The 27,126-nt window shown below is 37.8% G+C and overlaps 1 protein-coding gene across 1 annotated transcript in view; it reads left to right on the top strand.

Moving 5' to 3' along the window:
* Positions 1-27,126, top strand: part of TPO (thyroid peroxidase) — a 234,465-nt gene that overhangs the window by 64,619 nt on the left and 142,720 nt on the right. Inside the window, exons 5-7 of the mRNA XM_036751861.1 lie at positions 12,750-12,879; positions 14,524-14,730; positions 21,270-21,785. Coding sequence (XP_036607756.1) covers positions 12,750-12,879; positions 14,524-14,730; positions 21,270-21,785 — 853 coding nt within the window. The remainder of the gene's footprint in view (positions 1-12,749; positions 12,880-14,523; positions 14,731-21,269; positions 21,786-27,126) is intronic.

The following is a 27,126-nucleotide window of genomic DNA, read 5'->3' as shown; positions in this document are numbered from 1 at the left end:
CCCAATAAAATCCATTGATTTTTTTCATTACCTGGATCTTTTTGGTATTTAAACCTCTTTAAAACCTGACTACTTCTGCCTTTCCAGTCTTTTTAAACTTTAGTCCCCTCTATGCACTCCTTAACCCAGCTACACTGACTTTCTTGTTGTTCTTTATATACTCCTCTTTCTAATTCTGTGTCCTATGGCTCAAGTCCCTTCTTACCTCCTCCTCCTATTTTCCTTGGCTTTCTTCAAGACTCTTATCAAAGCCGGTCTTCTATAGAAGTCCATCCTTTCCCAGTTGTCCCCCCAACTCAGTAACTTCCCTCAGTGATTCATCTACATTTACATGCACATAGCCATTTTCAGGTTGTCTCTTATTAGAATGTGAACACCTTGAGGCAAGGGACTGTTTTTGCTTTTCTTTGTATCCTTTGTATGTTTTAAGTGCCTGATAAGCACTTAAAAAATAGTAAACACTTTAAAAAATGCTGACTGGTCTTCCAGATCTAATATTAGTTAAATCCAGTCAATTCTATTTTGGTGTAATAAATCACATTCTTAGGCTTGATCAAAAATACTGTTGTTAGAGATGGGAAGAAGAGTTTTGTTTCCACAGAGTTGAAGTTGTCCTTCTCCCCCTCCCCCACCCCAACTTTAGCAGAATGTAAGTCAGGTGACTGATTGGAACTACTTCCAATGAGAGCTCTGATCTAGCAGAAACCAGGCCTCAGGTCAGCCAGGTGAAAGGTCAGAGGCTTGTACACATGCTTAAATGAGCCATTTAGGGACTGCATGACATAGGCAGTCGGGGGTTGTATCTGGCCAATGAAGATCCTGGCAGGAGATTTGAAAGGAAAGCCAATAAAGGACTGGCATCCATCTGAGTCCTTTGTACTCTCCTGTACTCTGTTCAGGGGACATGCCCATTTATTCAGACCGAATAAATGTAAAACATAATTAAAACGCCCCCGCTTGGGTGGCGTCCTTTCTCATGAGAAAGCAATAAAATTGCTTTCTACTTTCTACCTTGAGAAGCCTCTGAATTTAATTTGGGGAAGGGTCGCTGTCCCACATAGCTTGAATTGTAATTTCATATATGTTTATGTATACACATACATTATACATACACATACATATACATATATATACACACACAAACATAAATGTGTTTATATTAAATTGGAATTCATACTACTTTGTCCATGTAGAACTAGGGTAAAATGATGGAGATTTTGTAATCTCCTCGATAGTTGTGACTACTTCAGTTTAATCTCTGTATTTTAACTACTTATCAAAATGGCATTGCTGTTGAGACAGAAACAGTAGCATTTGACAACTGATATCAATTTGTGGGATGAGGAAGTATGAAGAATAAAGGATGACACTGAGAATTTGGATGAAATGAATAGATGGATGGTGGTATTCTCACAGTAATGAAGACATTGGAAGAGGGCTTTATTTCAGGAAATTGAGTTTGAGATGCCCATAAGACATCAAGTTCAAAATAGGCAGTTCATGATATGGGAATGTAATTAAGGAGAGAAACTAGGGCTAGATATATAGATCTCATTGTCATCTGCATAGAGGCGATAGTTGAAATGTGTATGGTCTCCAAGTGATAGGGTATAGAGGGAAAAGAGAAGAGGGGTCCAGGACAGAACCTTGGGAGCTACCGCAATTAGTAGCTATAGTATGGATGAAGATCCAGCAAAGAAGACTGAGAAAGACCGATGAGACAGGTAGAACTAAGAGCAGTGTCACAAAAATCCAAAGAGGAGAGAATATCCAGGAGGTGACCAACAATTTCAGATGCTTCAGAGAAGTCAAAGAGGATGGTGTTTAAGAAAAAGGTATTAGATTTGGCATTTAAAAGATCATTGGTAATTTTGCAGATTTCAGTTCAGTTCATTGTGAGACTGGAGTCCAGACTGAAGGTCTAGTTAGTAATGTTCAACTTTTTGAGTTGGTATATAGCATTGTTTTTAAGTTTCCTCTGGTGTAGAGGGCTGGAGTAGCATCAAGGACAAACTTTTCTCATCTCTCAGCAAGTCTCCAGTCAAATAGGAAATTCTGAATTTTCTATCCTGATGTTTCAATTAGAATTCAGAATATCACAGGGACCTTGGTAGCTGCTGCTACAGACTGCTTGAGAAAGATGGGGGAGTGTTTCTAAATAAATCATGGGTAACTAGGATCAGATATACCACCATAGACATCTGTCTCTTCTCTAAAACACTCTTTCAAAAATGTTATTTTATTTTTGTCAGCTTTATGACCATTTTTCTCCAGTGCTGCTGTTCATCCAAATCTAGTAATAAAGATAGAAACTCATCTATTCAACCTATAAACCAATTCAGAACAGGTATGGGATCTTAATCTAGTGGTGGAGAGGTGGTATAGGTCTACATCAGTGAGTATGGTAGCAGGGATTTTAGTGTCAGGAAGGGGAACATTGGTGTTTTTCTACTCAATCAGTGGATATTCCTTTTCAATATCTTAATTTCCTTAGTAAGACCTGGATGGTTTTGAACAAGGTAGCAGCGTTTTCCAATTGGGGAGAGAATGCGATACGGTAGAAAGAGTGATCCATGTGGAGGAAAGGACCAGGGTTCTAATCTTAGCACTGCTGTAATACCTGTGACATTTGGCAAACCACTTCACCTCTCTTGATCAGAACTTCCTCATTTACAAAATTAAGAAAGTTTGACCAGATGATGCCTGGAGTCCCTCCCAGTTCAGGGAACCTCATGAAATCTCTCTCTTCAAAAAGTGCCTCAAACTCTAGCTTCTACACCAAGTCTTTCCTGCTCCTCTCTTCCTGAAATATAACTGACCCCTTCCTTGATTTTTTTACACTTAACTAGCTTATGCCTATTTTATATTTATTTCATTTATATATATATATATATATACACACACACATGTGGTATCCTCCAATAGAACATAAGCTCTTTGAGAATAGAGGGTGTCATTCTTTGCATGGTATCACCTAGTACAAAAATGGGGATATAGCAGGCCCATAAAAAATGTTTATCAATTGAGTGATCCCAGAATTTAGATCTGGGAAGGAATTTAGGACATAGAATTTCAAAGCAGAAATGGACGTGACTTGTGTAAGGTACAAATAGTGACAGGATTTCAAAGCCAGTGTTCTTTCTAATTCCCGTAATAGGTTGATGTCTTCTTCAAAATTACCTTCCATCTATTCAGTGTATCTACCTTGTTAGAATGTAAGTTCATTGAGGGTAGGGGTTGTTTTAGGGTTTTTTTTTTATTTATATCCACAACCCTTAGGCAGCAAACAGCAGGATGACAAAAAGGGAATAAGCATTTACATTAGCCAGTCACTGTGCTGGCAACCCAAATATTATCTCATTTGATCTTCACAACAACCCTGGAAGATAGAAGCTATTATTATCCCCATTTTGCAGATGAGGAAGAGACAGCCAGGTGGCACAATGGACAAAGTACCCAGCCTGAAGTCAGGAAGACTCATCTTCCTGAATTCAAATCTGGCCTCAGACACTAAGCTATGTGACCCTGGGCAAGTCACTTAACCCTGTTTGCCCCAGTGTCCTCATCTATGAAGTGACCTGGAGAAGAAAATGCCAAACGCTCTAGTGTCTTTGTCTAGAAAACCGCAACAGGTGTCACAAAAACTTGGACATGACTGAAAAATGACCAAACAACAGTTGAGTGAAAATGAGCCTAACAGAGGTTAAGGTACTTGCCCACACTAACTTGCTAGTATCTGAGGTTAGATTTGGACTCAGGTCTTCCCGACTCCAGATCCAGCACTCTCTTGACTTCACCACCTAGCTTGTCTCTGGCATACAGGGAGAACTTAATAAATGCTTCTTGATTCTTCTTTCCACCCTTTACCATATTGCTGTGACACAAATGGTTCAAATACATTTTGACTAAGGGGACAAGAATGTCAAATTGCCAGTTTATATTTCAAAAAGTAGCAAGAAAAATAAAAGAAATAAATAGGAATTAAAATCAATATACCAAATTAAAATAACATAATGTATTCAGTAATTAGGTTTTATTTGTCTAGTCATTTCATAATGGAAGATATTAAATGCAGAATGAGCCTGGGTGGGGTGGGGTTGATTTGATTTGGTTGGTTCCCACAGCAGGAGAAAGAGGAAGGGGGGAGGCAGAATGTAAAGCAAAATAGCTTGTGTGACAAAAGAGACAACCAGGAGTGCTAATTTACCCAATCCTATATCCATCTTCATTTAACCTATTTATGATGGGTGCATTGAAATGCACCCTGGAGTCTGCTTACCCTACATCAATGCATTTGTAATAGGCTTTAGTTCCCTTTTGTCACCAGAGGCTAAAACATTATAAGCACCAACATTCTGAAACTACTCAAGTAAGTCTATAATCCTGGAAGTGCTGACAAGTTCCTGGAAAAATCCCATGTGTCATAGCATGTCCTAGATTAGGATAAAGGGGACCCAGCTACAGATTGACACATGGCCATGCTGTGCCCGTCAGTTGTTTATCTAGACCTGTGATTTCATTGATTTAAGGAAAGGCCCTGAGAAAACTTCCTCTGCAAATGCAGATCAGCGATTATTCTGCACCTTACAGTCTCAGGTATTTGAATGGGGTATTGAGAAGTCATCAACAAACATTTGTTAAGTACTTGCTATGTTCCAGGCACTGTACTGATCCAGTCCTCTCCTAATTTTCCAGTCTTTTCATACTTTATTTACATGGCACATTTTCCTCTCTGCAGTGACATTGGCTTCCTTCTGGTCTGTATAAATAAGACATTCCATCTCTCAGCTCCAGGTATTTTCTCTGGCTGTTCCCTAGTGCCTGGAATGCTCTCCGTCTTCATCTCCACTTATTGACTTCCCTAGCTTCCTTCAAGTTCAAGCTCCTTTAATGTAGTCACTGCTTCCTTTTCAAATTACTTGTCATTTAACTGGCCTACATTTATTTATTTTGTATTTATTCTGTCTGCATTTATACATGTCCATGTGGTATTTTGCAATAGAACATAAATTCTTTGAAAGTAGAGAGTTTGATTCTTTGCGTATCACCAAAAACCAGAACATATCAGGGACAATACAAAAAAAGTTTCTTAATTGAGTGATCCTAGGATTTAGAACTAGGAAGGAATTATGAACATAGAGCAATCCAACATTTTCAGGAAGTCTATCTCAATCCTTTATTCTAATACTTTCCCTCTTTTAATTATTTCCTATATTCTACTTTGTATATATTTGTTTGTATGTTGCGTCCCCTGTTATAAATATACTCACGTTGTCTAGGAATTAACAATACTCATTGGGAAGCCAGGAACATTTTAATTATATTTTACATTTATTCTTTCTGAATAAATGGATATGTCCCCTGAACAGAGTAAGGGAAGTACAAGGACTCAGATGGACCCCAGTCCTTTTATTGACTCCCACTTCGAATCTCCCACCAGGGTCCTCATTGGCCAGATACAGCACCCTGACTGCCTCCATCAAGCGCTTCTCAAATGGCTCGTTTAAGCATGGGTACAATCCTCTAACCTTTCACCCAACAAGAAGCCTGGTCTCTGCTAGATCACAGCTGATTAGAACTGGTTCTAATCGGTCACCTGACTTACCTTCTGCTAAAGTTGGGGGGAGGGAGGAGAGGGATACTTTCAACTCTGTGGAAACAAAACTACTTCCATTATTTCTCACACCCTAATTAGGGTCTTCTTGAGGGGGACTGTCTTTTGCCTCTTTTTTATCTCAGTACTTAGCACAGTGATTGGTACATAGTAGTCACTTAATAAACATTTACATGTTCATTGCTTCCATGACACTTTCTATCCATTTCATCTTCTGCTGTCCCCTTTTCTTTTTTCCTTCCATCTTTCCTAGCATCAGGACCTTTCACAATGAATCCCAGTTTCTAATTTTGTGGACAAAGTATTTAAGCTTTAGTGGTTGACATTCCAGTGAATATGTTGAATTAATTTCTTTAAATATTGACTGATTTTTTCTCCTTACTGTCCAAGGAGATCATAATTATATAACTAGATAAATTTCCTCTGAAAATGAGCTGTGACTATCTTCATTCAATCCAATTGGACTTAGGGAAATCAACTTGGGTTATTGTTGGGTTACAGGGGAGGGGATATATTTGTAGGAAATATTTATTCTAAGGTGAATCTCACTAATAATAATGGACCATATTTTATAGTGTCTTCAGTTTTATGAAGGGCTTTATGCATATTATACCCCTTGATAGATCTGAGTCAGCTAGGTGGTGAAATGGATAGAATTCCTAGTCAGAAAGATCTAAGTTGTATGACCCTGATCAAATCCCTTAATCTGTGCTTACCTCAGTTTCAGGGATAATAATGGCACCTACCTCCCAAGGTTACTGTGAATATATCCTCACAATAATCCTGGGAGGTAGGTGCCATTATGAAATTATGAAATACTATTTATAAAGTGTTTTATAAACCTTAAAACACTATATAAGTGTTATCTAATATCATCATTATCATCATCTTCACAATAATGCTTGGAGGTAATACAGGTATTATTATCCCCATTTTATAGATAAAAAAACTGAGTCTCAGAGAATTTAAGTAATTTCTCATGATCACATATATGTATAAGAGGCAAGATTTGAACCCAGGTCTCTCTTGACCTAATCTATTTCTCTATCCACTATACCATGGAGCTTAATTTGCTAATGGATTTATTATGAAAATTAGGTACTACAAAGAATATTAGCTTACATTCAAAGGATACTTTATAGTTAAAAAGTGTAAGATATACATTATCCTATCTGATTCTCACAACTATTCTGAGAGGTTGATGGGGCAAAAATTACCATCCCCATCTCACAAACGAGGAACTGGAAGTTGAGAGGTTAAGACATCACACAGTTAGAAAGTGTCAGAGGCAGATCATCGTCAGAAGTCTGCAGCCACTAGGTGGCATAGCATTGGAACTGGAGTCAGGAAGACTTGAGTTCAAATCCAGTCTCAGATACTTACTAGTAGTATGAACCTGAGCAAGTCAGTTAACCTGTGTCTAACAGTTTCTCATCTATAAAATGGAATAAAAATAGCAGCTACTCCCCAGGATTGTTAAGAGAAAAAAAATGAGATGATATTTGTAAAGAATTTTGCAAGCCTTAAAGATAATATATATGTGTGTGTGTGTATGTGTGTATACATATATATGTATATATATATATATATATATATATATATGCTAGCTATTATTAATTATAACTCAAAGTCCTGTGTTACTTCCCCCACACTTCTTTTATAGTTTGTAGGCTCTTAGTGAATTACTAAAATATAAAAGCCAATCAGGAGAGGAAAAAATTGGCTAAGCACTAAAATTAACATTTCATTATTTTTAATTGAGTGAAATAGTGCCTTTCCCATGAGCAGCACTTTATGCAATTCCAATAAAGACAAATCAACTGTAACAGCTTTGAATGCTTTATTAAGATGGCTCCAATCTTTAAGAGTGGACCTAGTGCTGTTAATTAACTACATTACTGTCCCATCTAGTTTTGCAAATTGAGCCACTATGGTGCACTGAAGATCAATGAAGTAGTAATAATATAATTATTCCCAGCTTTGAGTCCCCCCAGACACATGCCATTGTGCACCTAAAGTCACTTTCCATCATTGAGCTATTCAAGTACAGTAGACATGAGGATATGAGTGCTGAGATGAATTAAGATTCTTTCCCTTGGAGTTAAGTACCGTGTGAGATCATCAACAGATTTGGGAATGGAAGGAACTAAAACTTATTCCATCATCAGAAGGTCTTCAAATGAATCTTTCTTATAATTGCCCTGTTTAGGTGCTATTCCTCTTCCCATGAAGATTTCCCTAATTCCTGCCAGTTAATAACAACCTTGCCTTTTGAATCTCTCATAGCACATTGTTTCAATTGAATCATGGAATATCAGGGTTTCAGAAAGACCTCAGAAGACATCTATTACAACTGAAATAAGGTGGTAGAGGGGAGATGGATTCCTACACCATGTAATATTTAGGACAGGTGGAAATTCAGGCTCTGCTTGAAGTCTTCCATTGAGGGGTCAGTCAGTCAATAAATTTTTATTAAGTCCCTATTATGTGCCAAACTGAAACTAAGAAACTGGGAGTGCAAAGAAAAGTAAAAGACAAGCCATGCTCTCAAGGAGCTTACTGTCTCTAATGGACTGTGAGATCCCATTGTTTTTTGAGGTAGTCCATTCCGCTTTTAGATATTTCAATTTGTCAGGTAGTTTTTCTTGACATCAAGCTTAAATTTTCCTGTTTTTAACTTCTACCAAGTTCTCTGCATTAATGCATTTATCATGTAACATGTTGTATTAGTATATTTATCTGTTGGTAAGTCTTATTCCTCTCCAGAACTAGAAGTTTCCTAAGGGCAGGTACTATGTCACATTGATACTCTGAATCTCTCTAATGCTCAGGAAATGGCTTAATAGCCATTTATAAATATCTATTTAATTGTACATTAGTTTTCTGTTGTTAATATTATAAATGATCACAAATTTGATTCTGTGGATAAAACAACTACAAATATATTTATTTTCTTGATTAAAGAAGGGCTTAAACTTAAAGACATTTGGCTACTAATTTAGGTTATCAATTGTACTCTAGCTTTTTGAATGACATTAGTCTTAAAAGGTTCTGTAATTAAAACTTTTGAAGAATTCAAGCAGTGCTACCCTAAATAGTCCAAATGAGGTATATTTATGATTTATACTTCAATTTCCCAAAAATACAGCACTGAGGTCACCCCCTTTCTCAAAAATCTTCAGTCGTTCCTCATTACCTACAAAATAACATTTACACTCCTTAACCCAGAATTCAGGGCCTTCAAGATTTTGATCCTACCCACCTTTTTAGACTCATCTCTCTTTCAAAAATGCTCACACCAGACTGGCTTGTTCAGTGTTCCTAAAACATGCCCTGAGCCTTCCTATCTCCTCCATACTTTTGTTCAAGTAGTTACTATTACCTCTAATACCATGATCCTTTCCTTCTTTGGCTAATTCCTACATATAGGCCTGTGGATGACAAGAGTAGAGTGCTGGTTTTGAGATCAGGAAAATCTGAGTCCAAATTCTGACACAGCTTCTTACTAGTAGTGTGTTACTGGGCAAGTCACTTAAACTCTGCCTTCTTCAGTTCTTTAATCAGTGAAGTGATAATAATAGCACCTACCTCTCAGAGTTATTGTGAGGATCAAATGAGATTAAATATATACACACACATACGTAGATGTAGATATATGCACATATTTGTGTATATGTATATACTAGGAAAACTTTTTCAAAGTCAAATTTGAATATTACACGCTGCAGAAAGCCTCTCTCTGCCATATATCCCCTTCCCCAGAACCAGAAGTCATCTCTTATTTCCACAGAATTTTTACCACTGTTATAACTTCAGAATTATGCTTGAAATTATCTTATCCAGAAATACTGAGTGTACAACAAATTACTGTTACTTGATCTCAACAGGATTGTCAGTAAGGCAATACAATCCTTTTACATTTCCCTAAACCATCCACTACCCAACTCACCACAGCAACTTTTCCAAAGCTTTTCATCTCTCTTCAAATTCCCCAGGGCTCCCCTCTCATACCCTCTCAGCTGAGAACCTTGCTTTCTATTTCCCTGAAAAAAAGAGGCCATTTACTGAGAGCTCACTCTTCTCCCTTGCTCTTCATTTCAGATCACTCAAATGACTTCTACCAATATTTCCTCTTTCACCTGTCTCCTTGTCAAGGCAAACCCCTCTTCATGCACAAGTAATCTCATTCCAGTTTACCTTCTCCAACAGATTAATATTCTATTATCCCACCCTTTCAATGTTCTTCAATTTCTCCTCATCTACTGGCTGCTTGCCTACTTCATACAAACATACCCATGTTTCCCCATCCTCAAAAAATCCTCGTTTGATATCCTCGCATTCCATATCTCTCCTGCCTGTCCATGCTTGTGTGTATGTGTGTATGCATGTGCACACATGTTAAGTTCCTTGAGAAGACCATCTATAATTGATGCTTCCACTTCCTTTCCTTTAACCATCTTATTAACACTGCACTCTTGACTTCTGACCTCATCCTTCAAATGAAAGTTTTCACTCCAAAGTTACCAATGATCTTCCTTAACTGATAAATAGTCAAAGGATATGAACAGGCTATTTTCAGAAGAAGAATTCCAAGGTATCAATAGCTACATGAGAAAATTCTCTAAATCACTAGTAAACAGAGAAATACAAATTAAAACAGCTCTGAGGTGATATCTCATATCCATCAGAATGGCCAAGTTGGCAAAAAAGAAAATTACAAAAGCTGGAGGGTCTAGGGAAAACAGTTACTTTAATGCACTGTTAGTGAAGCTGCAAATTGCTCCAACCATTCTGGAAAAGATTTTGGAACTATGCCCAAAAAGCTATTAAACTGCATACCCTCTGCCCCAGCATGACTGCTAATTGGCCTATGCCACCAAACAGATCAAAGAAAGAGGAAAAGGACCCATCTGTACAAAAATATTTATAGTAGCTCTTTTTGATGTTATTGGGAACTAAGAGGATGACCACAAAATAGGAAATTGCTGAAGAAATTATGGTATATGAAAGTAACAGGATACTATTGTGTTATGAAAACTTACAAAGGTAATAGTATCAGAAAAAAACTGGGAAGAATTTTATGAACTGATGCAAAGTGAATCGAGCAGAACAAGGAGAAAATTTTATCTGATAACACTCTAAAGATAATAAACTTTGAAAGAATAACCCTGACCAACACCATGACCAACCACAATTCCAAAGAACTCATCATCTACTGGCTTTTCTCAGTCCTCATCCTTCTTGACTTCTCTGCAGCCTTTGCCACTGTCAATCACCGCTGAATCTTCATCCAGGTCATGCACACGGGTGGCCCCTAAGGCTCTGTCCTGGCCCTTCTTTTTTTCCTCTATGTTTTATCACTTGACAATCTCATCAATTCCTATCATTTCAACTACCGTCTCTATGCAAATGGTTCTCAGATTTATTGGTCCATTACTAACCTCTCTCCTGACCTCCAGTTTTGCATCTCTAATTTCAAACAGGATATTCAATATGTCTAAAATAACTCATTTTATTTTCCTTAAACTCTCCTTTCTTCCTAACTTCACTACTACTGATGAGGCCACCACCACCCTATCAGTTACTCAGGAGTCACTCTTTCACACACACCCTATATCCAATCGGTTGCCAGAGCCTATCGTTTTTACCTCTGTAACATCTCTCAAATAGGCCTCTTTCTCTCCTCTAGTATTGTCACCTCCGTACCTAATACAGGCCCTCATCAAATCATACTTGGATTATTCCAATAGCCTACTGGTTGGCTTCCCTGCTTCAAATTTCTCCTCTTCCAATGTGTCTTTCACACATCTGTCAAACTGATCACATCTGAAAATGTCACTCCCTGACCCATTCAATCAGTTCTGATGTCTCTCTATTGCTCAAGGATCAAATTGAAGTCTTCTTTTAAATGGCTTTTAAATCCCTTCATGTCCTGGCCCCCTCATACCTTTGCAATTTCTTATGCCTTATTCCCTACCATGTATTCATCATTCCAGTGATATTGGCCTCTTCATTGTTCTTTGTAGAAGACACTGCAGCTCTCAGCTCTGGGTATTTTCCTTGGCTAATCTCAATGTCTAGAATTCTCTCCCTCCTCATCTTTGATTCCTAGCTTTGCTGGATCCCTTTGAGTCTCTGATAAGATTTCACTTTCCACAAGAAATTTTTTCCCAGTCCTCGTTAATCTCAGTGCCTTCCCTCTTAGATTATTTCCATTTTGCTCTGCATATATCATTATTTCTTATATGTTGTCTCCCCCATTAGTCTGAGCTTCTTAAGAGTAGGGACTGCTTTTACCTTTCTTTGTATCTCCAACATTTAGCACAGTATCATACGTAGTAAGTGCTTAATAAATTATTATTGACATCTTCCCATATACACTATAAACTCAAAGTGCAATAACCGCATCTTATTCTTTGTGTTTTCCTATACTACCTAATGTTGTGTCTTCTATTTGGTGGGCACATAATCTTTGTAATAAAAATTTTTGAATATATATCTAAGTTTATCTCTATCCAGAACCTCTCTAACATATTTCCAGATAGGAATGTCCCAAGCAAGGTATAGAAATTTCAATGCATCAGGAACCCTACCTAATATTATTATATAAAAGAAGACTGGTCAAAATAAATATCAACTAAAGAAAGAATCAGAGGTGGAAGAGATTTCAGAGACCATATTGTCTAACTGAATAAGAATCCCCTCTATAGTACTGAATGAATAATTTGAGAGTTGGAAGGGACCTCATGATCACCTAATCCAATGCATGCACCAACAAATCCTGGCTATAACATACTCAATGAGTGGTCATCCAGCCTCTGCATGAAGACCTCCAAGGAAGGGGAGCCTCCTTGGCAAGATGGCAACATCCAGAGAGCTTTTACAATATGGGAATGGGAAAATGGTGGGTGCTTGTGTTTTATATATTGATGTTAATTGCATCTGAGTTGCCAGGAGCTACCTCCTCATTTTTCATAGGCACACAAAGTTGCTACTTTTAGCAATGGATCTGAATTCCTACATCAAAGGGATAGTTCTGTCTGTAGCACTGTTTTATCATTCTTCTCTTAGATTTTGTTTTCACTTCTCAAAAGCTTTCAAATGTTTATTTGTTTTTTTTTTCAATTTTCCACAGAGACAATCCCAGATGGGGAGCTGCCAACACAGCCCTGGCTCGATGGCTCCCACCAGTCTATGAAGATGGAGTTAGTCAGCCAAGAGGCTGGGATCCCAACGTCCTTTACAATGAATTTCCACTACCACTGGTTTGTACATCATGATGCCATGGAAATCAAGCTGGCATATGTTTTTCCATAGCACTTACAGAGTTCTACTGGTCTTTAACAGTGTCATCTACTTCCTTGATGTTTAGTGGAAATGACATTGTACAAGCATGGGCATCCATGCAGTAGTTTGGGCTATAGATGAATAAACTTCCAAAACAGAGAAGGAAATCTAGGGACCATCTGGCCCATTATCTTCATTTCATAAGGAGTAAATGATCCCCAGAAAGGTGGAAGGGACCTTCCCAAAGCCACATATTGAATCACATAAAAAGCCATGACTAATTCCTGGTTCTTTTGACTCCTCTTGAATGATCAAATTTCAAAACAGTGGTGTTCCATAATTAAAATGAACTGTATCCTCTGTATAGTTGGAGGTGAGGGAGGGAAGAAGGATTTACAATGAAAAACAGAAATTTTTATTTGCTGGGGGGAAAAGCATTAAACAGTTGACAGTGTTAGTTTGGTCAAATAGTTGGTCAATTCCCTTTAAAATTTATGGATTTTTCCTGGAATTAACAGGCTACCTGGGGAAACTGTGAACACTTTGTTGGTTTCCATTTACAAGGAATTTCTTTGAGTATATTTTATGTGATGCTTTTAAAAAATTCATCAGAAATATGACACTGAAATCAATACAAACAACTAAAGTGACTTTGTAATGGCTTATCTTTAATATCATTCCATGAAATAGCATAACATATTTTCAGTCACTTTAATTTTCCATCCATAAGGATTCTTTGCCCAATCTCATTCAATCTTATGCATTCTATTGGGAGGGGGGGATATATGTGTGTGTATATATATGCATGTATGTATATATGTATGCATATATACATACATGCATATATACATAATACATATACATGCATGTATGTATATATTTATATGTATGTGCGTACATATATAAAGATATGTATCAACTAAATATATCATAATTTAAGCAATAAGAGGAAATACTAATAATTGGGGGACCAGGAATCATAGTTTGCAATAGTTGCAGAAATACCCATACAGATGAAATCAGGGCTACACTAAGTACTGATTTATTATACAATTAGAGAAAATACAGCATGGCATAGTAGACAGGGAGTTGTTCCTACCATCAGGAAGTCCCTTGTTGAAGTCCTGCCTCCAACAGTCATTTCCTGCATGAGCCAGGGAAAGTTGTTTAACAAGTACAAAGTCTGTTTTCATTTTTGTCTTTGCAACTCCACGGCCTTATACAGTACCGGGCACAATTCCATGAACTCAGATTTTTTAAAATTATAAACCCAGACAGGGAAAGTATAGCTCAAGTATCTTTGAATGTGAATTCTAAGCCTTGTACTTAGTCTTAAATTATCACCAAAGTGTCTTCTCTAATCTTTGAAGGAAAGGATCATACTGCCAGATTGTCCTCCACCTATACAGAAATTGTTGAGTCATAAGCAGAGGAAGAAACATCCCCAGGGAAAGAATCTCTGATCTGGCACCTTATCATTACAGCCACATATACCACATGGAGAATTCCTTTCCAAAAATTACAGCCTTTTCCTGTCTTCCATCTCTCCTTCTTAACAACTGAGTATTTTGTGAAAAGTTAAGAAGAGTTGACATTCCTAGCAAACTCACTTTTCCCCTCAGGTTCGTGAAGTAACAAGAAAAATCATCCATGCATCAAATGAGGCTGTGACAGAGGATGGCCAGTATACTGATCTCCTGATGGTGTGGGGACAATACATCGCTCATGACATTGCATTCACACCCCAGAGCACCAGCAGAGACAGCTTCTGGGGAGGAATTGACTGCCAAAGGACATGTGAAAGCCAAAATCCCTGCTACCCCATACAGGTAGGCTTTTACCAAGTGGTTCCAAAAGCTCTTCTTCAAATAAATGCAGAGCTAATGGTGAATCAAAAGCCTTCTGTCTGACATGCCTGAAATACAAAACACCTTTATGTTGTATGGACGGTCAAAATCCTCTTAGCTCATGATCTAAGCCAGAAATTCGAGAAACTCTTTCTACCAGCTGGCCCAGGTGTCTGGCACTACCTCGTCACTCATTCATATTTTGGCCACACAGTGTACAAGAATAAAACCGTGTTAAAAAAAATCACTAAGTATATTTGAGAGAAGAAGCAAGATATAGTCAGGTATTGGACTTAGAATCAAGAGACCTATATTCAAACTTTCTGTCTTATCTCAGGAAAACCACTGATTTCCCTGAATCTCAGTTTCATTATCTGTAAATGAGGGATAATAATATTCTTACTATCTCATAGGGTTAATATTAAGAAAGCATTATATAAACCACAAAATGCCATATTTGGGTATGAGCTGCTTCCAGGGATAGCATGGTAAATTGTCTAATGCAGCATGGCCTCCTCCCAACCACTGACTGGTGGCAAATCATCAAGGGAGGTCAATCTGATATGTATGAGTGGGAGGATTAGCCAATTCAATAGAATAATAAATATATCGAATATGAAAGTATAGCACCTTGAGTACTGCTTCTGAAATGGAGGGCCTCCAGGTTCAGGATGCTTTGTGGGAGTTTGCTTCTAGTCAAAACTCTGAAGCTATGTTAACTTTACAAGTTGCTAGAGAAGACAATTCATCAAAACCAAAGACATTTAATGAGAGAGCATAGTAAGAAAAATAGCAATAGAATGATACCCCTTGGTGCACTCATTTATTTTCCTTTCAATCTGGCCACTCACTTCTTGACTCCCAGGCTTGCGAACCTCATTGTTGGTGAGATTCTTCTTGGACTCTCATGGAGATTGAGTTGGAAAACTTCCACAACGTGCAATCATAGGACAAAAACAACATTTGTCCTCACACTCCTTGTGCCTAACCGACCCAAACAGCCTCTCAAAATCCTGGTTGTTTCTTTGTGGTGGCTGGCACTGCCCACGTGCCCAGTCTTTCAGATCCATGTAGGATCTATGGCCTTCCCTTCTCCAGACCCACATATGTATTTTAGACATCACGTTAGGAGCTATCCTCTTCAGCATTATCTACCTGAACTCACCTTGCTAACTTTTAGAGGTCGCCTTAGGGTCTGTCATTCTTCATCCTTGCCAGTACTTCTTTTCTAAATCACTCAAAGAACTTGAGCTCATACCTCCTAAAGGTATCATCTGGCATAGGCAAATGAAAATATTAGTTAGTTCAGTACTTTTGGTGGGCCATTACCTGTTATGGGCCCTGAGTTTTTCTTTAAACCCCTTTCCTTACACTTTAAGATACAGTTCAGGTATCACCTCTTATTGACTTGCTTTCTTGATCCCCCAAGCTGTTAATGACCTTGAAACACTATGCATCATTTTGAATAAATTGTGTGTAGTTGGGGTATCCCTCCCAGAAGAATGTAATATCCTTGAGGGCAGGGAGTGTTTGCTTTCTGTCTTTTTATCCCCAGCACCTATTTTTTTTTTACCTTATGCTAGTAGGTGCTAAATAAATGTTTGTTGATTTGATATAATCTTCTCAGGTCACAGCAGGGCCATTTTCTAGTATGCTGTCTAGAAAGCCTTTCCATGACAAGGATAAGCTGACAACTCTTTAGTCATAGACAGAGGACTAACCAATGCCAAGCCTAGGTCCCTAAGGCTAAAATTACCTTTTCCTTTAACCCCAATGCCTGCATTTATGATCCCACACAGCAATACTATTTGGGACAATATATGTATAAACATAAATACATATATATATATATATATATATATATATATATATATATATATATATATGAATATGTATATATACACATATGTAAGTGTGTGTATGTATATGTATACACACCTATATGTATATATACATACATACATATATGTATATGTGTGTATACATGCTTTATAGCAGCTGGGCTAAACCAAGGTGAGGGTAACTGAGGAGCGCACAAACCCATCAATGAGTTAGAGAGGTGTCTACCCCAAGCATGTGAAGACCTCCCCCAGCAAAACAAACAGATGAGAACAATTTGTTCCAATAGGCGTAAAGTTGGCTGAAGCAGGTGAGGCACTTAGACCTTGGTCAGACATCAAAGACACAAAAGTCATCCACTGAGACCCAGGCCATTGCCAGTCATCCTGACTTTTGTCTTGCCGCTAAACTTTGATGACTCTGGAAGAAAGAGAAATCTTTCTTCAAAGTCTGATGACTTTGTCCAATTCTGCCTCAATTAAATCCAAGTGATGACACTTTAACCTCTGTAATGTCATTGATCCTCTTCCAAGAAGAAGGACAAAGAACGACAGCAGCTAGGCAAGGCAGTTTGAAGATAAAACAGAACATAGGGAAGGTAAAGAACCTAGGCCCTAGGTCATTATTCACAACCTATTTCAAACATATTCCTGCTTTTACTTTGTTTATCTCTCATCAGTACAGCCCAAAACCCAGGTTTGTTGCTTATTTTATCCAGCAAAAAAGTCTTCAGTCTTCCTAAAAGAATGTAGCCTGGCAGTATCAGCTTTTACCCAACATGCTTTGTGAATCTATTCCAATTCCATAAATTTTTTAGGTAATTACGCTATTCATTACCAGTAACTAGAAAGTATTTGGCAGTGAGGTAACAGAGAAGAAAAGCTATATTTGAATTAGAAGACCTAGGGTTTTAATGTTGCTCTTCCTCTTAGTAGTCATGTATTATGGACAAGTCATGTGACCTCACTGAACCTAAAAAGAAGATGATAATGCCTACAACTGTTTACCTCAATAGGAGGAAAGTACTTTGTAAGCTAAGTATAGTTGTAGAATTTTGAAGTAAGAGGAGAAAGAGTATGAAAAATGCCAATAGTCTTCAAGAAAGGAATATGGTAATAGCCACCCCCTGGGAATTCAGGGGGTTTCCTACCCATGCTCTTCCCAAAGGATAGTTCAGAGACCTACAGGCCACGTACTTTGAAGATGCAGTCATAACTGAAAAAATGAATCCTGATATAAAATCCATGATATAAAAAAACTAGTTTTGTCTATATGAGCTTTTAGTGAAAATTTTTAATGTGAGGACGAAGCCCCATTATTCAGCTGTTGTTTGCTTTTTATTGTTGTTATGAGTTTGGGGTGGGTTGTTGGAGTTTTTCCCCCACTTTTAAATTTTAAATCCCAATAACAATAACAATAACAACAAACCATAAATAATTCAGTTTCCAAACTGTCACCCAGGGCAAGATTTCCTACTCATCTCTGAGCCAACAAAGATTTTTCCATCAGTTAGGTGAAGCTTTAGAACCAAAGTGTTTGATTGGCTCTCTCCCACACCTGACAAAGCTGTATTTAGTGATGCTGATATCTGCAGCCCAGAGATACTTTGTTGGGAGAAAAGGAGTAAAGGTCCCAGGGGAGTATGGTTCCACCGTGGGTCTGCAATAATACTACAAACTCACATTAAATAGCACTTTAAGATTTGCAAATCATTTTAAGTATATTATTTCATTTGATCATCACACCAACCTAGCAAGATAAGTGGTATTCTCTTTATTTTACAGAGGAAACGGAGAGTCAGACACTTTCAAGGATTACATAGGATGTATGGAAAGGAGGAGAGAGAAAACAAGCATTTATTAAGCTCCTACTATATGCCAGGCACTGTACTGAGTGCTTTACGGACATTATCTCTTTCGATTCTCACAACCACCCTGGAAGGGAGATGTTATTATGATCCACATTTCACAGTTGAGGAAACTGAGGCAGAGCTAAGTGACTTGCCCACCTAGCAAGTATCTAAGGCTAGATTTGAACTCAGGTCTGCCTGACTCTACGAACAGCACATTATTGTGCCACCTATCAGCCTTGGAGGTGATATTTGAACCCAGTCCTTCCTGACTCAAAGACCAACACTGTATCCATTACCCTACACTGCCCTGTTCTGAAGACAGATATCCTCTACATTCTTTATGGTAGCCTCAAGTACCATATCCTCCATAAAGCCTTTCCTGTCAATCCATAGTAAAAGTAAAGTACTATGATTAGTGGAGGTGAAGGCAAAACATTATTATTATTATATTAATAATTATATTGTTACCGCATATAATAATTATAGTCCTATATATTATATTATTACTAAGAAAATGCTTAAGAAGCTGCTAAAGAGGCAGTGTGAGGTAGGGGAACAGACTTGAAGTCAGAAGAGATCAGGGTTCAAGTCTTTATTGTATAATTTATTAGCTGTGTGAGCATGAGCATTTGCTCATAAACCTCTCTCAGCCTCAATTTGTTCACCCATAAAATGGGGATCATAATAACACTTGTACTACTCATCTCACTGGGCTATTGGTAGAGGCTTTTATAAACTTATAATACAATCTTTACATCTCTCACTATTCAAATCTCTCCAAGGGATTAAGTTTCTGATATTGGGCTTCAGCCACTAGGTCAGTGACTCCATTTTCTGGGCCTCAGTCTCCTCATCTCTAAAATGAGGAGGTTGGTTTCCATGGTGTCCCTTCCAACTCTCAATCCATGACTCTACCCTAATGAAGTAAAACACAGTACTGTCACACTTAGAACAGGAAATCTCTGCTGAGTGTATAACATTTATATTTCTTTGTTCCTTGACTGCTTAAAAAAAAAGCAACTCTACCTTCCTTCAGTTCTCTCCTAATAAAATGGAGATGCTGAAAACTAACTTTGCTGAGTTGTATGTGGTCTGAAATGTGTCGCCATTAGAGGGCTGCTATTCACCCACTTAACACAGGATCAATGGGTAAAATCATCCCTTCCCAGACATGGAAAACGATCCCTTGGAACTCAAAGCCATTTTCCCCCTTTACGTTCTTACCAGCAGTATCTCTCTGAAGCACGTAGCCTTGGCATATCACCGAGGTGACTCACCGTGCCTCATTACATGGGCACATGGTGATACATTGCAGGAGTTCAGAAATGAAGGAGTTTCAGAACACCACTGCTGATATGCAGCTCCCCATTAAATGGAGCCCATTGGCGTTAGAAGCAGAGAACATCAGGACTGAAGGGATTTTTTTCTGTTATATTATGAGTAATAGGAGAAACTGGCATTGGCTTTTTAAGATAATTTTAGCTGCATTTGGAGCATCCCCCAGTGCTCATTTACCAGAGCACACTGTGGCTCCTCTTAATAAATATGTCTTAAATTAATACGCATAATTTAAATTTAATAAATAATTGTCACTTAGGGAATTCAACAAATATTTATATAATAAATATTATACAATATAAAATGTGATGCTATATTTTATAAATAACAATACTTATAAATAAATGTAGAAGAAAATGGCAAATTGCTTTCACAAGAAAACCCCAAATGGGGTCACAAAGAGTCAGACACAACTGAAATGACTGAATAACAACAAAATAAAACATATGTACATAAATATGATACAATAATACAATAACAAAAATAATATATGATACAATAAATATAACAAACATTTATTTAGGATCACCATACAGATTTAGAATTGGAAGAGACCTTAGAGTTCCATTTACAGATGAGGAAACTGAGACCCAGAGAGGTTAAGTGATTTGTATAAGTCACTGTGCCAACTGATGGACCTACAAGGATGAAAACTGACAGTCAGTCCCTGGATTCAAGAACTAGGTGTGTTGGAAGAGGAGGGGAATGAGACATGTACATAAATAAGCAAAACTTGGAATCAGGAAGACCTGGGTTCAAATCCTGCCTTTAATTACCTGTATGACCTCAGGATCTGTAAAGTGAGGGGGTAGGACTCATTGCTTCCAAGATCCCTTCCAGATATAAATCTCTCATTGTATAGTTCTAGGAACAAAAGAGATCCAGGCAAGTGTTCTAGAAGGGAAAACTCACTGTGTCTGGGGAAGTGAAGAGGGAGTAAAGAAAGGCTTTACCTGAGCTGATACTTGAAGGAAGAAATGAATTTCAACAGAAGATGAAAAAGGAATAGTTTACTAGTAGAGAGGACAGCCTGCACAAAGTAAAAGAAAATGAGGAGTGAGGAAGGAAATTGGGGAAAATTTTAATAGTCTGGTGGAGTATGTGAAAAATATTGGGATGAAATAAGGCTGCGAAGATGACAATACTAGTACAAGTCAAGGAAATGGAGGAGGATAGAAATTAATAAAGGGGATAGATGATGGAGATGAACCCCTAAAACGATCATAAATATATTATACAATTTAGATCTGAAAGAGATGTTAAGAGATTCTCTAGTCCAGCCCCTGTTTTCTGAAGAAAGAAACCAAGTCCCACTCGTAGGTGGCTTGTCTGAAGTCTCACAGAATAGCTAGGGTCTCGACTCCAGATCCTGTATTCCTCCCCGACACTATACTGCCTTTTATCTCCCTTCAAATCAGATGCATCCAGGAAATAGTAAACACAGTTGCATCCAGGAAATAGTAAACACAGTTGCATCCATTCTTTTATGCAGCTTCCTGCCAATGAAACATCATCAGTGGGAATGGAATGCCTGCCTTTCTACCGTTCATCTCCAGCCTGTGGCACTGGGGATCAAGGAAGTCTCTTTGGAAATCTATCCAAATCAAACCCAAGGCAACAGATGAATAGCTTAACATCCTTCATTGATGCTTCCTCAGTTTATAGCAGCACCCCTGCTATCGAAAAGAAGTTGCGGAATTTGACTAGTGAAGAAGGGCTGCTTCAAGTCAATACACTCTATGCAGATGGAGACAGAGAGTATTTGCCTTTTGTCACTCAAGTCCCTTCACCTTGTGCACAAGCTCCAAATACAGAGGAGTCTGAAAGAATTGAGTGCTTTTTGGCTGGGGACAGCAGGGCCAGTGAGGTGATCTCTCTGGCTGCCATACATACCCTTTGGCTGAGAGAACACAATCGCCTGGCCAAAAACCTAAAGATATTGAATGCCCACTGGAGTTCTGAAACCATTTACCAAGAGGCCCGGAAGATTGTGGGGGCCCTGCATCAGGTATGTCCCTCAAACCACTGAGTTTTTGACCCTAACTATGCCTTTGTTCTGTCACCCCTTTGCAATTACTGTCTTCATTTTAAGAGCTTTAGGTTCATTTTTTTTGGTCGGAGGAGAGAAGAAGTATTAATATCTATTTCTGTCACTACAGAGTGTCAAGTGTTGAGATCTTGGGCAAGAAGACAGCATATGGCCCTAGGATAAACTGCCTTCTATAAAATGAAAGGAATGGACTGGATGATTTCTCAGGTCCCTGATAGCTCTAAATTCTAGGATACTGTGCCATTTACATCATCTGGGACTCAGTTCTCTCATTCATAAAATGAGGGGACATCGAAAGTCTCTAAGTTCTAGTCCTAGTGTTCTGTGATTAAAGCTGCCTCATTTTTTTTAACTTTTCACATGAGAGACCTTAACACTGATTTGATGTCATAATAATAAATTAGGGGCAATTATGTACTAAAAATAACAATTTCTTAACGATCCTCTGAATATCTATCATCTACCAGTCTTCCTTATTTTTCTTATTTGAACCCCAGAACTGCCACTCAGATCACTGAGGGTAATATTTAATTGAGCTTTCTGTCAATGTTTTTACCCTTTCCTTGGTGGGTCCTCTTTTATACTAAGTAATTCTAACCTTTCCCCCTCTAAGTGTCAATTTGAATGGATATTTCTGCTTTCCTTTTCATTCTTAATAAAAAGGATCAAAATAAATGAACTTTCCACACCAAGCTTTTTAAAGCTGATCAGACATGTTACCTCTTGCTAGTGACCTAAGGTGCCTAAGACAGACTTAATGTCTACCTCTACCCTCAGTGTAATGGACTAGGGGTTAATTGTTCCAGAAGGAGCAATGGGTTTCCTCAGTTAGCTCTAAGGGGTATAATGTATTCATCCAGATGTTTAAATAAACTAGTATTATATCTTTTAAAATGGTCAAGTTATTCACCCAGTATCCGTGACGACCCTTTGGAAACAGGCTCATAGAATACAGTCTTAGTTGAATGTGGTTATTTATTTTTGTAAAAAGATGGATCATGTTACATATTAAGGATTGAGTCTCCCGCTGACACTTAGGATAATCGGGTTGAATCAGCGATGCAGTATTGTACAGGAAAAGCATGGGCTTTGGAGCCTTAATTTGGATTCCTAGATTTGCCCCATGAGCAATTGACCTCCATTTCTTCACCTGCAAAAAGGTTTCCTCACCTATAAAATCAGGATAATATTGATTATACTACCTATTTCAAAGGGATGTTGTGAGAATCCAACAAGCTAATATATGACAAACTGCCTAGTAAACCTAAAACCTAAAATTACTACATATATATATATATACATATGTAGTAATTTATATATATACATATGTATATATATACATATGTAGTAATATATATATACATATATATATATATACATATACATATGTAGTAATTTTAGGTAGTAGTATTGCCTGGAGTAAATAAATTAGTGAATCTAGAACACTAGTCTTTTTGGAACTAGAAAGGATGTTAAAAGTCATTTAGTTCAATTATCACATTTTACAAATGAGGAAAACTGAGTTTTAGAGAGGTTTAGCAATTTGTCCAAAGTCACATCTAACTAATGGCAGAACCTCAGATATGAAAACACTGAAGGAACTTGGGAAGGAGTTACATAGATTTTAAACATTTAAATGTAATATGAAAATTTAGTCTTCGGGTGGTTATTTTCAAAACTAGGTTATTCCCAGCTCTAACAGTCTATGAGCCTCATTTTAACCAGATTTAATGCAGATATTGGAACAGTATTTCACATTTACAAATGTGAAACAAACCATAACTTTTGTTTCTTTATCCTCCTAAATATAAAAGCTTGTTGTTATTAAAATTTCAGGGCTTTTTCTTCCTTTAGCTATTTTCAACATTGTATCCTATTTATATTCTTTACCCCCTAATTTATCATTTCACAATCACATTTCTTCTTGGCAAATTTCATAGTTAGTCTCCTTTTTCTAACCATTATATTTGAACCTTTAGGATAATATGATATTATGTTTAACTGAACTCATTATCTTTCCCTCTAAACCCTCCCCTCTTCCTAATGTCCATATTTCTGACAAGGCAAAAATCTGGTCACCCAGATTTGTAATATTATATAGCGACCTCATCTGAAAGTAGGTGTAATATTTCACATCTAGCTCACCTCTTCCTCTCTATTTTAAAAAAACAATAGAAATCTATTTTCTGCCCCCCACCCAATTGAAAGGAAAAAATTTAAAAATAAATTTCTTATAACAAATATGCATAGTCAAAGCAAAAACACATTCCTCTAATAGCTATTTTAAAAAAAACATTTTATTTTATGTCCAAATATATAAATTTTCTGTCATAGATAGTATATTCCATTCATTATTGGTTCCAAGATAAGATTTGAACCCGAGTCTTCCAGACTCCAAGTATAGCACTTTATCCACTAAATCATACTGGTCTTTCATACTTTGAAGTGCTACATAAGTGTGAGCTATTATCATTCAAAGACCAAGTCAAGTGCCATTTCTCTAAATTTTATTCTGACTCAAAGAGAATTCTTCTATAGTGATTTTTAACTCAAAAATATTTATTAAATATTTATTGTGTGCAGAACCCTATGCTAGGCTCTGCATTCATATAAAGTTGACATAGACCAGGACCTTGACCTTATGGAATTAATAGTGATAAGCACACTATCAAAGAGATAGTATAGAATGACCAGACTACATTATCATATGCCAAAGTTCTTCGGGGGTTCTATGAAACATAAGAATTACACTAGAGGATTTCTACTATCCCTGGCCACTCCAGGTGGCACATAGTAGGTGCTTTAAAATATTTATCCTAGGTTTCCCAGGACAATCATAGAATTATATATTCATAACTGGAATGGACATTATGGCTATCTAGCCCATTTTAAATATCAAGAAACAGAAACTCCGAAAGAGGAAGTAACTTGCTCCAAATCATAGAATCATTATTCAAACCCAGGGTCTCTGGTTCTAAAACTTTCTGGTAGACTCTCACTCCCTCTGCCAACATACCATGAATTCAATTTAATCCAACAAATATGTATATGTGCAGGTTCTTGTGTTGTGTAATAGAGATATAAAGACAGAAGGGAAATAATGTTTACATTCACCCTACCCACCAGGACATCACATTCTATTGGAAACCATATAATCAATAATTTTAGTACAATATGAATAAATAAGAGACAAAGAAAGAGGAAGAAAGAAAGGAGGAAGGGAAGGAAGGAAGAGAAGGTAGGAAGGGAAGGAAGGGAGGGAGGGAGGGAGAAAGAAAGAAGGAAAGAAAGAAAGAAAGAAAGAAAGAAAGAAAGAAAGAAAGAAAGAAAGAAAGAAAGAAAGGAGGAAGGGAAGGAAGGAAGGAAAGGTAGGAAGGGAAGGAAGGAAGGGAAGGAGGGAAGGGAAGGAAGGAAGGGAAGGAGGGAAGGGAGGGAGGGAGAAAGAAAGAAGGAAAGAAAGAAAGAAAGAAAGAAAGAAAGAAAGAAAGAAAGAAAGAAAGAAAGAAAGAAAGAAAGGAGGAAGGGAAGGAAGGAAGGAAAGGTAGGAAGGGAAGGAAGGAAGGGAAGGAGGGAAGGGAGGGAGGGAGAAAGAAAGAAGGAAAGAAAGAAAGAAGGAAAGAAAGAAAGAAAGAAAGAAAGAAAGAAAGAAGGAAGGTAAGGAAGGAAGGAAAGGTAGGAAGGGAAGGAAGGAAGGGAAGGAGGGAAGGGAGGGAGGGAGGGAGAAAGAAAGAAGCAAAGAAAGAAAGAAAGAAAGAAAGAAAGAAAGAAAGAAAGAAAGAAAGGAGGAAGGGAAGGAAGGAAGGGAAGGTAGGAAGGGAAGGAAGGGAGGGAGGGAGGGAAGGGAGGGAGAAAGAAAGAAATAAAGAAAGGAGGAAGGGAAGGAAGTAAGGGAAGGTAGGAAGGGAAGGAAGGGAGGGAGGGAAGGGAGGGAGGGAGGGAGAAAGAAAGAAGGAAAGGAAGAAAGAAAGAAAGAAAGAAAGAAAGAAAGAAAGAAAGAAAGAAAGAAAGAAAGAGAAAGGAAGGAAAAAAGAAAGAGAAAGGAAGGAAAGAAGGAAGGAAGGAATGAAGGAAGGAAGGAAGGAAAGAAGGAAGGAAGGGAGGGAGGGAGAAAGAAAGAAGGAAAGAAAGAAAGAAAGAAAGAAAGAAAGAAAGAAAGAAAGAAAGAAAGAAGGAAGGGAAGGTAGGAAGGGAAGGAAGGGAGGGAGGGAGGGAAGGGAGGGAGGGAGAAAGAAAGAAATAAAGAAAGGAGGAAGGGAAGGAAGTAAGGGAAGGTAGGAAGGGAAGGAAGGAAGGGAGGGAGGGAAGGGAGGGAGAAAGAAAGAAAGAAAGAAAGAAAGAAAGAAAGAAAGAAAGGAGGAAGGGAAGGAAGGAAGGAAAGGTAGGAAGGGAGGAAGGGAAGGAAGTAAGGGAAGGGAGGGAGAAAGAAAGAAGGAAAGAAAGAAAGAAAGAAAGAAAGAAAGAGGAAAGAAAGAAAGAAAGAAAGAAAGAAAGAAAGAAAGAAAGAAAGAAAGAAAGGAGGAAGGGAAGGAAGGAAGGAAAGGTAGGAAGGGAAGGAAGGGAGGGAAGGGAGGGAGGGAGAAAGAAAGAAAGAAAGAAAGAAAGAAAGAAAGAAAGAAAGAAAGAAAGAAAGAAAGAAAGAAAGAAAGAAAGAAAGAAAGAAAGAGAAAGGAAGGAAAAAAGAAAGAGAAAGGGAAAGAGAAAGGAAGGAAAAAAGGAAAGAAGGAAGGAAGGAAGGAAGGAAGGAAGGAAGGAAGGAAGGAAGGAAGGAAGGAAGGAAGGGAGGGAGGAAGGGAGGGAGGGAGAAAGAAAGAAGGAAAGAAAGAAAGAAAGAAAGAAAGAAAGAAAGAAAGGAGGAAGGGAAGGTAGGAAGGGAAGGAAGGGAGGGAGGGAAGGGAGGGAGGGAGAAAGAAAGAAGGAAAGAAAGAAAGAAAGAAAGAAAGGAGGAAGGGAAGGAAGGAAGGAAAGGTAGGAAGGGAAGGAAGGGAGGGAAGGGAGGGAGGGAGAAAGAAAGAAAGAAAGAAAGAAAGAAAGAAAGAAAGAAAGAAAGAAAGAAAGAAAGAAAGAAAGAAAGAAAGAAAGAAAGAAAGAAAGAAAGAAAGAAAGGAAGGAAGGAAGGAAGGAAAAAAGAAAGAGAAAGGAAGGAAAAAAGGAAAGAAGGAAGGAAGGAATGAAGGAAGGAAGGAAGGGAGGAAGGAAGGAAGGAAGGAAAGAATAAGAGAGTGAACACAAACTATTGGACTGCTTAAGCTTCGTGGAGGAGGTGGCACCTAAGTTGAATTTTAAAGGAAGCTAAGGATTA

This window comes from Trichosurus vulpecula, chromosome 3, assembly GCF_011100635.1.
Source record: "Trichosurus vulpecula isolate mTriVul1 chromosome 3, mTriVul1.pri, whole genome shotgun sequence".
NCBI lineage: Eukaryota > Metazoa > Chordata > Mammalia > Diprotodontia > Phalangeridae > Trichosurus > Trichosurus vulpecula.
The sequence above is the reverse complement of the archived record's forward strand: the minus strand, read 5'-3'. Positions and strand labels throughout refer to the sequence as shown.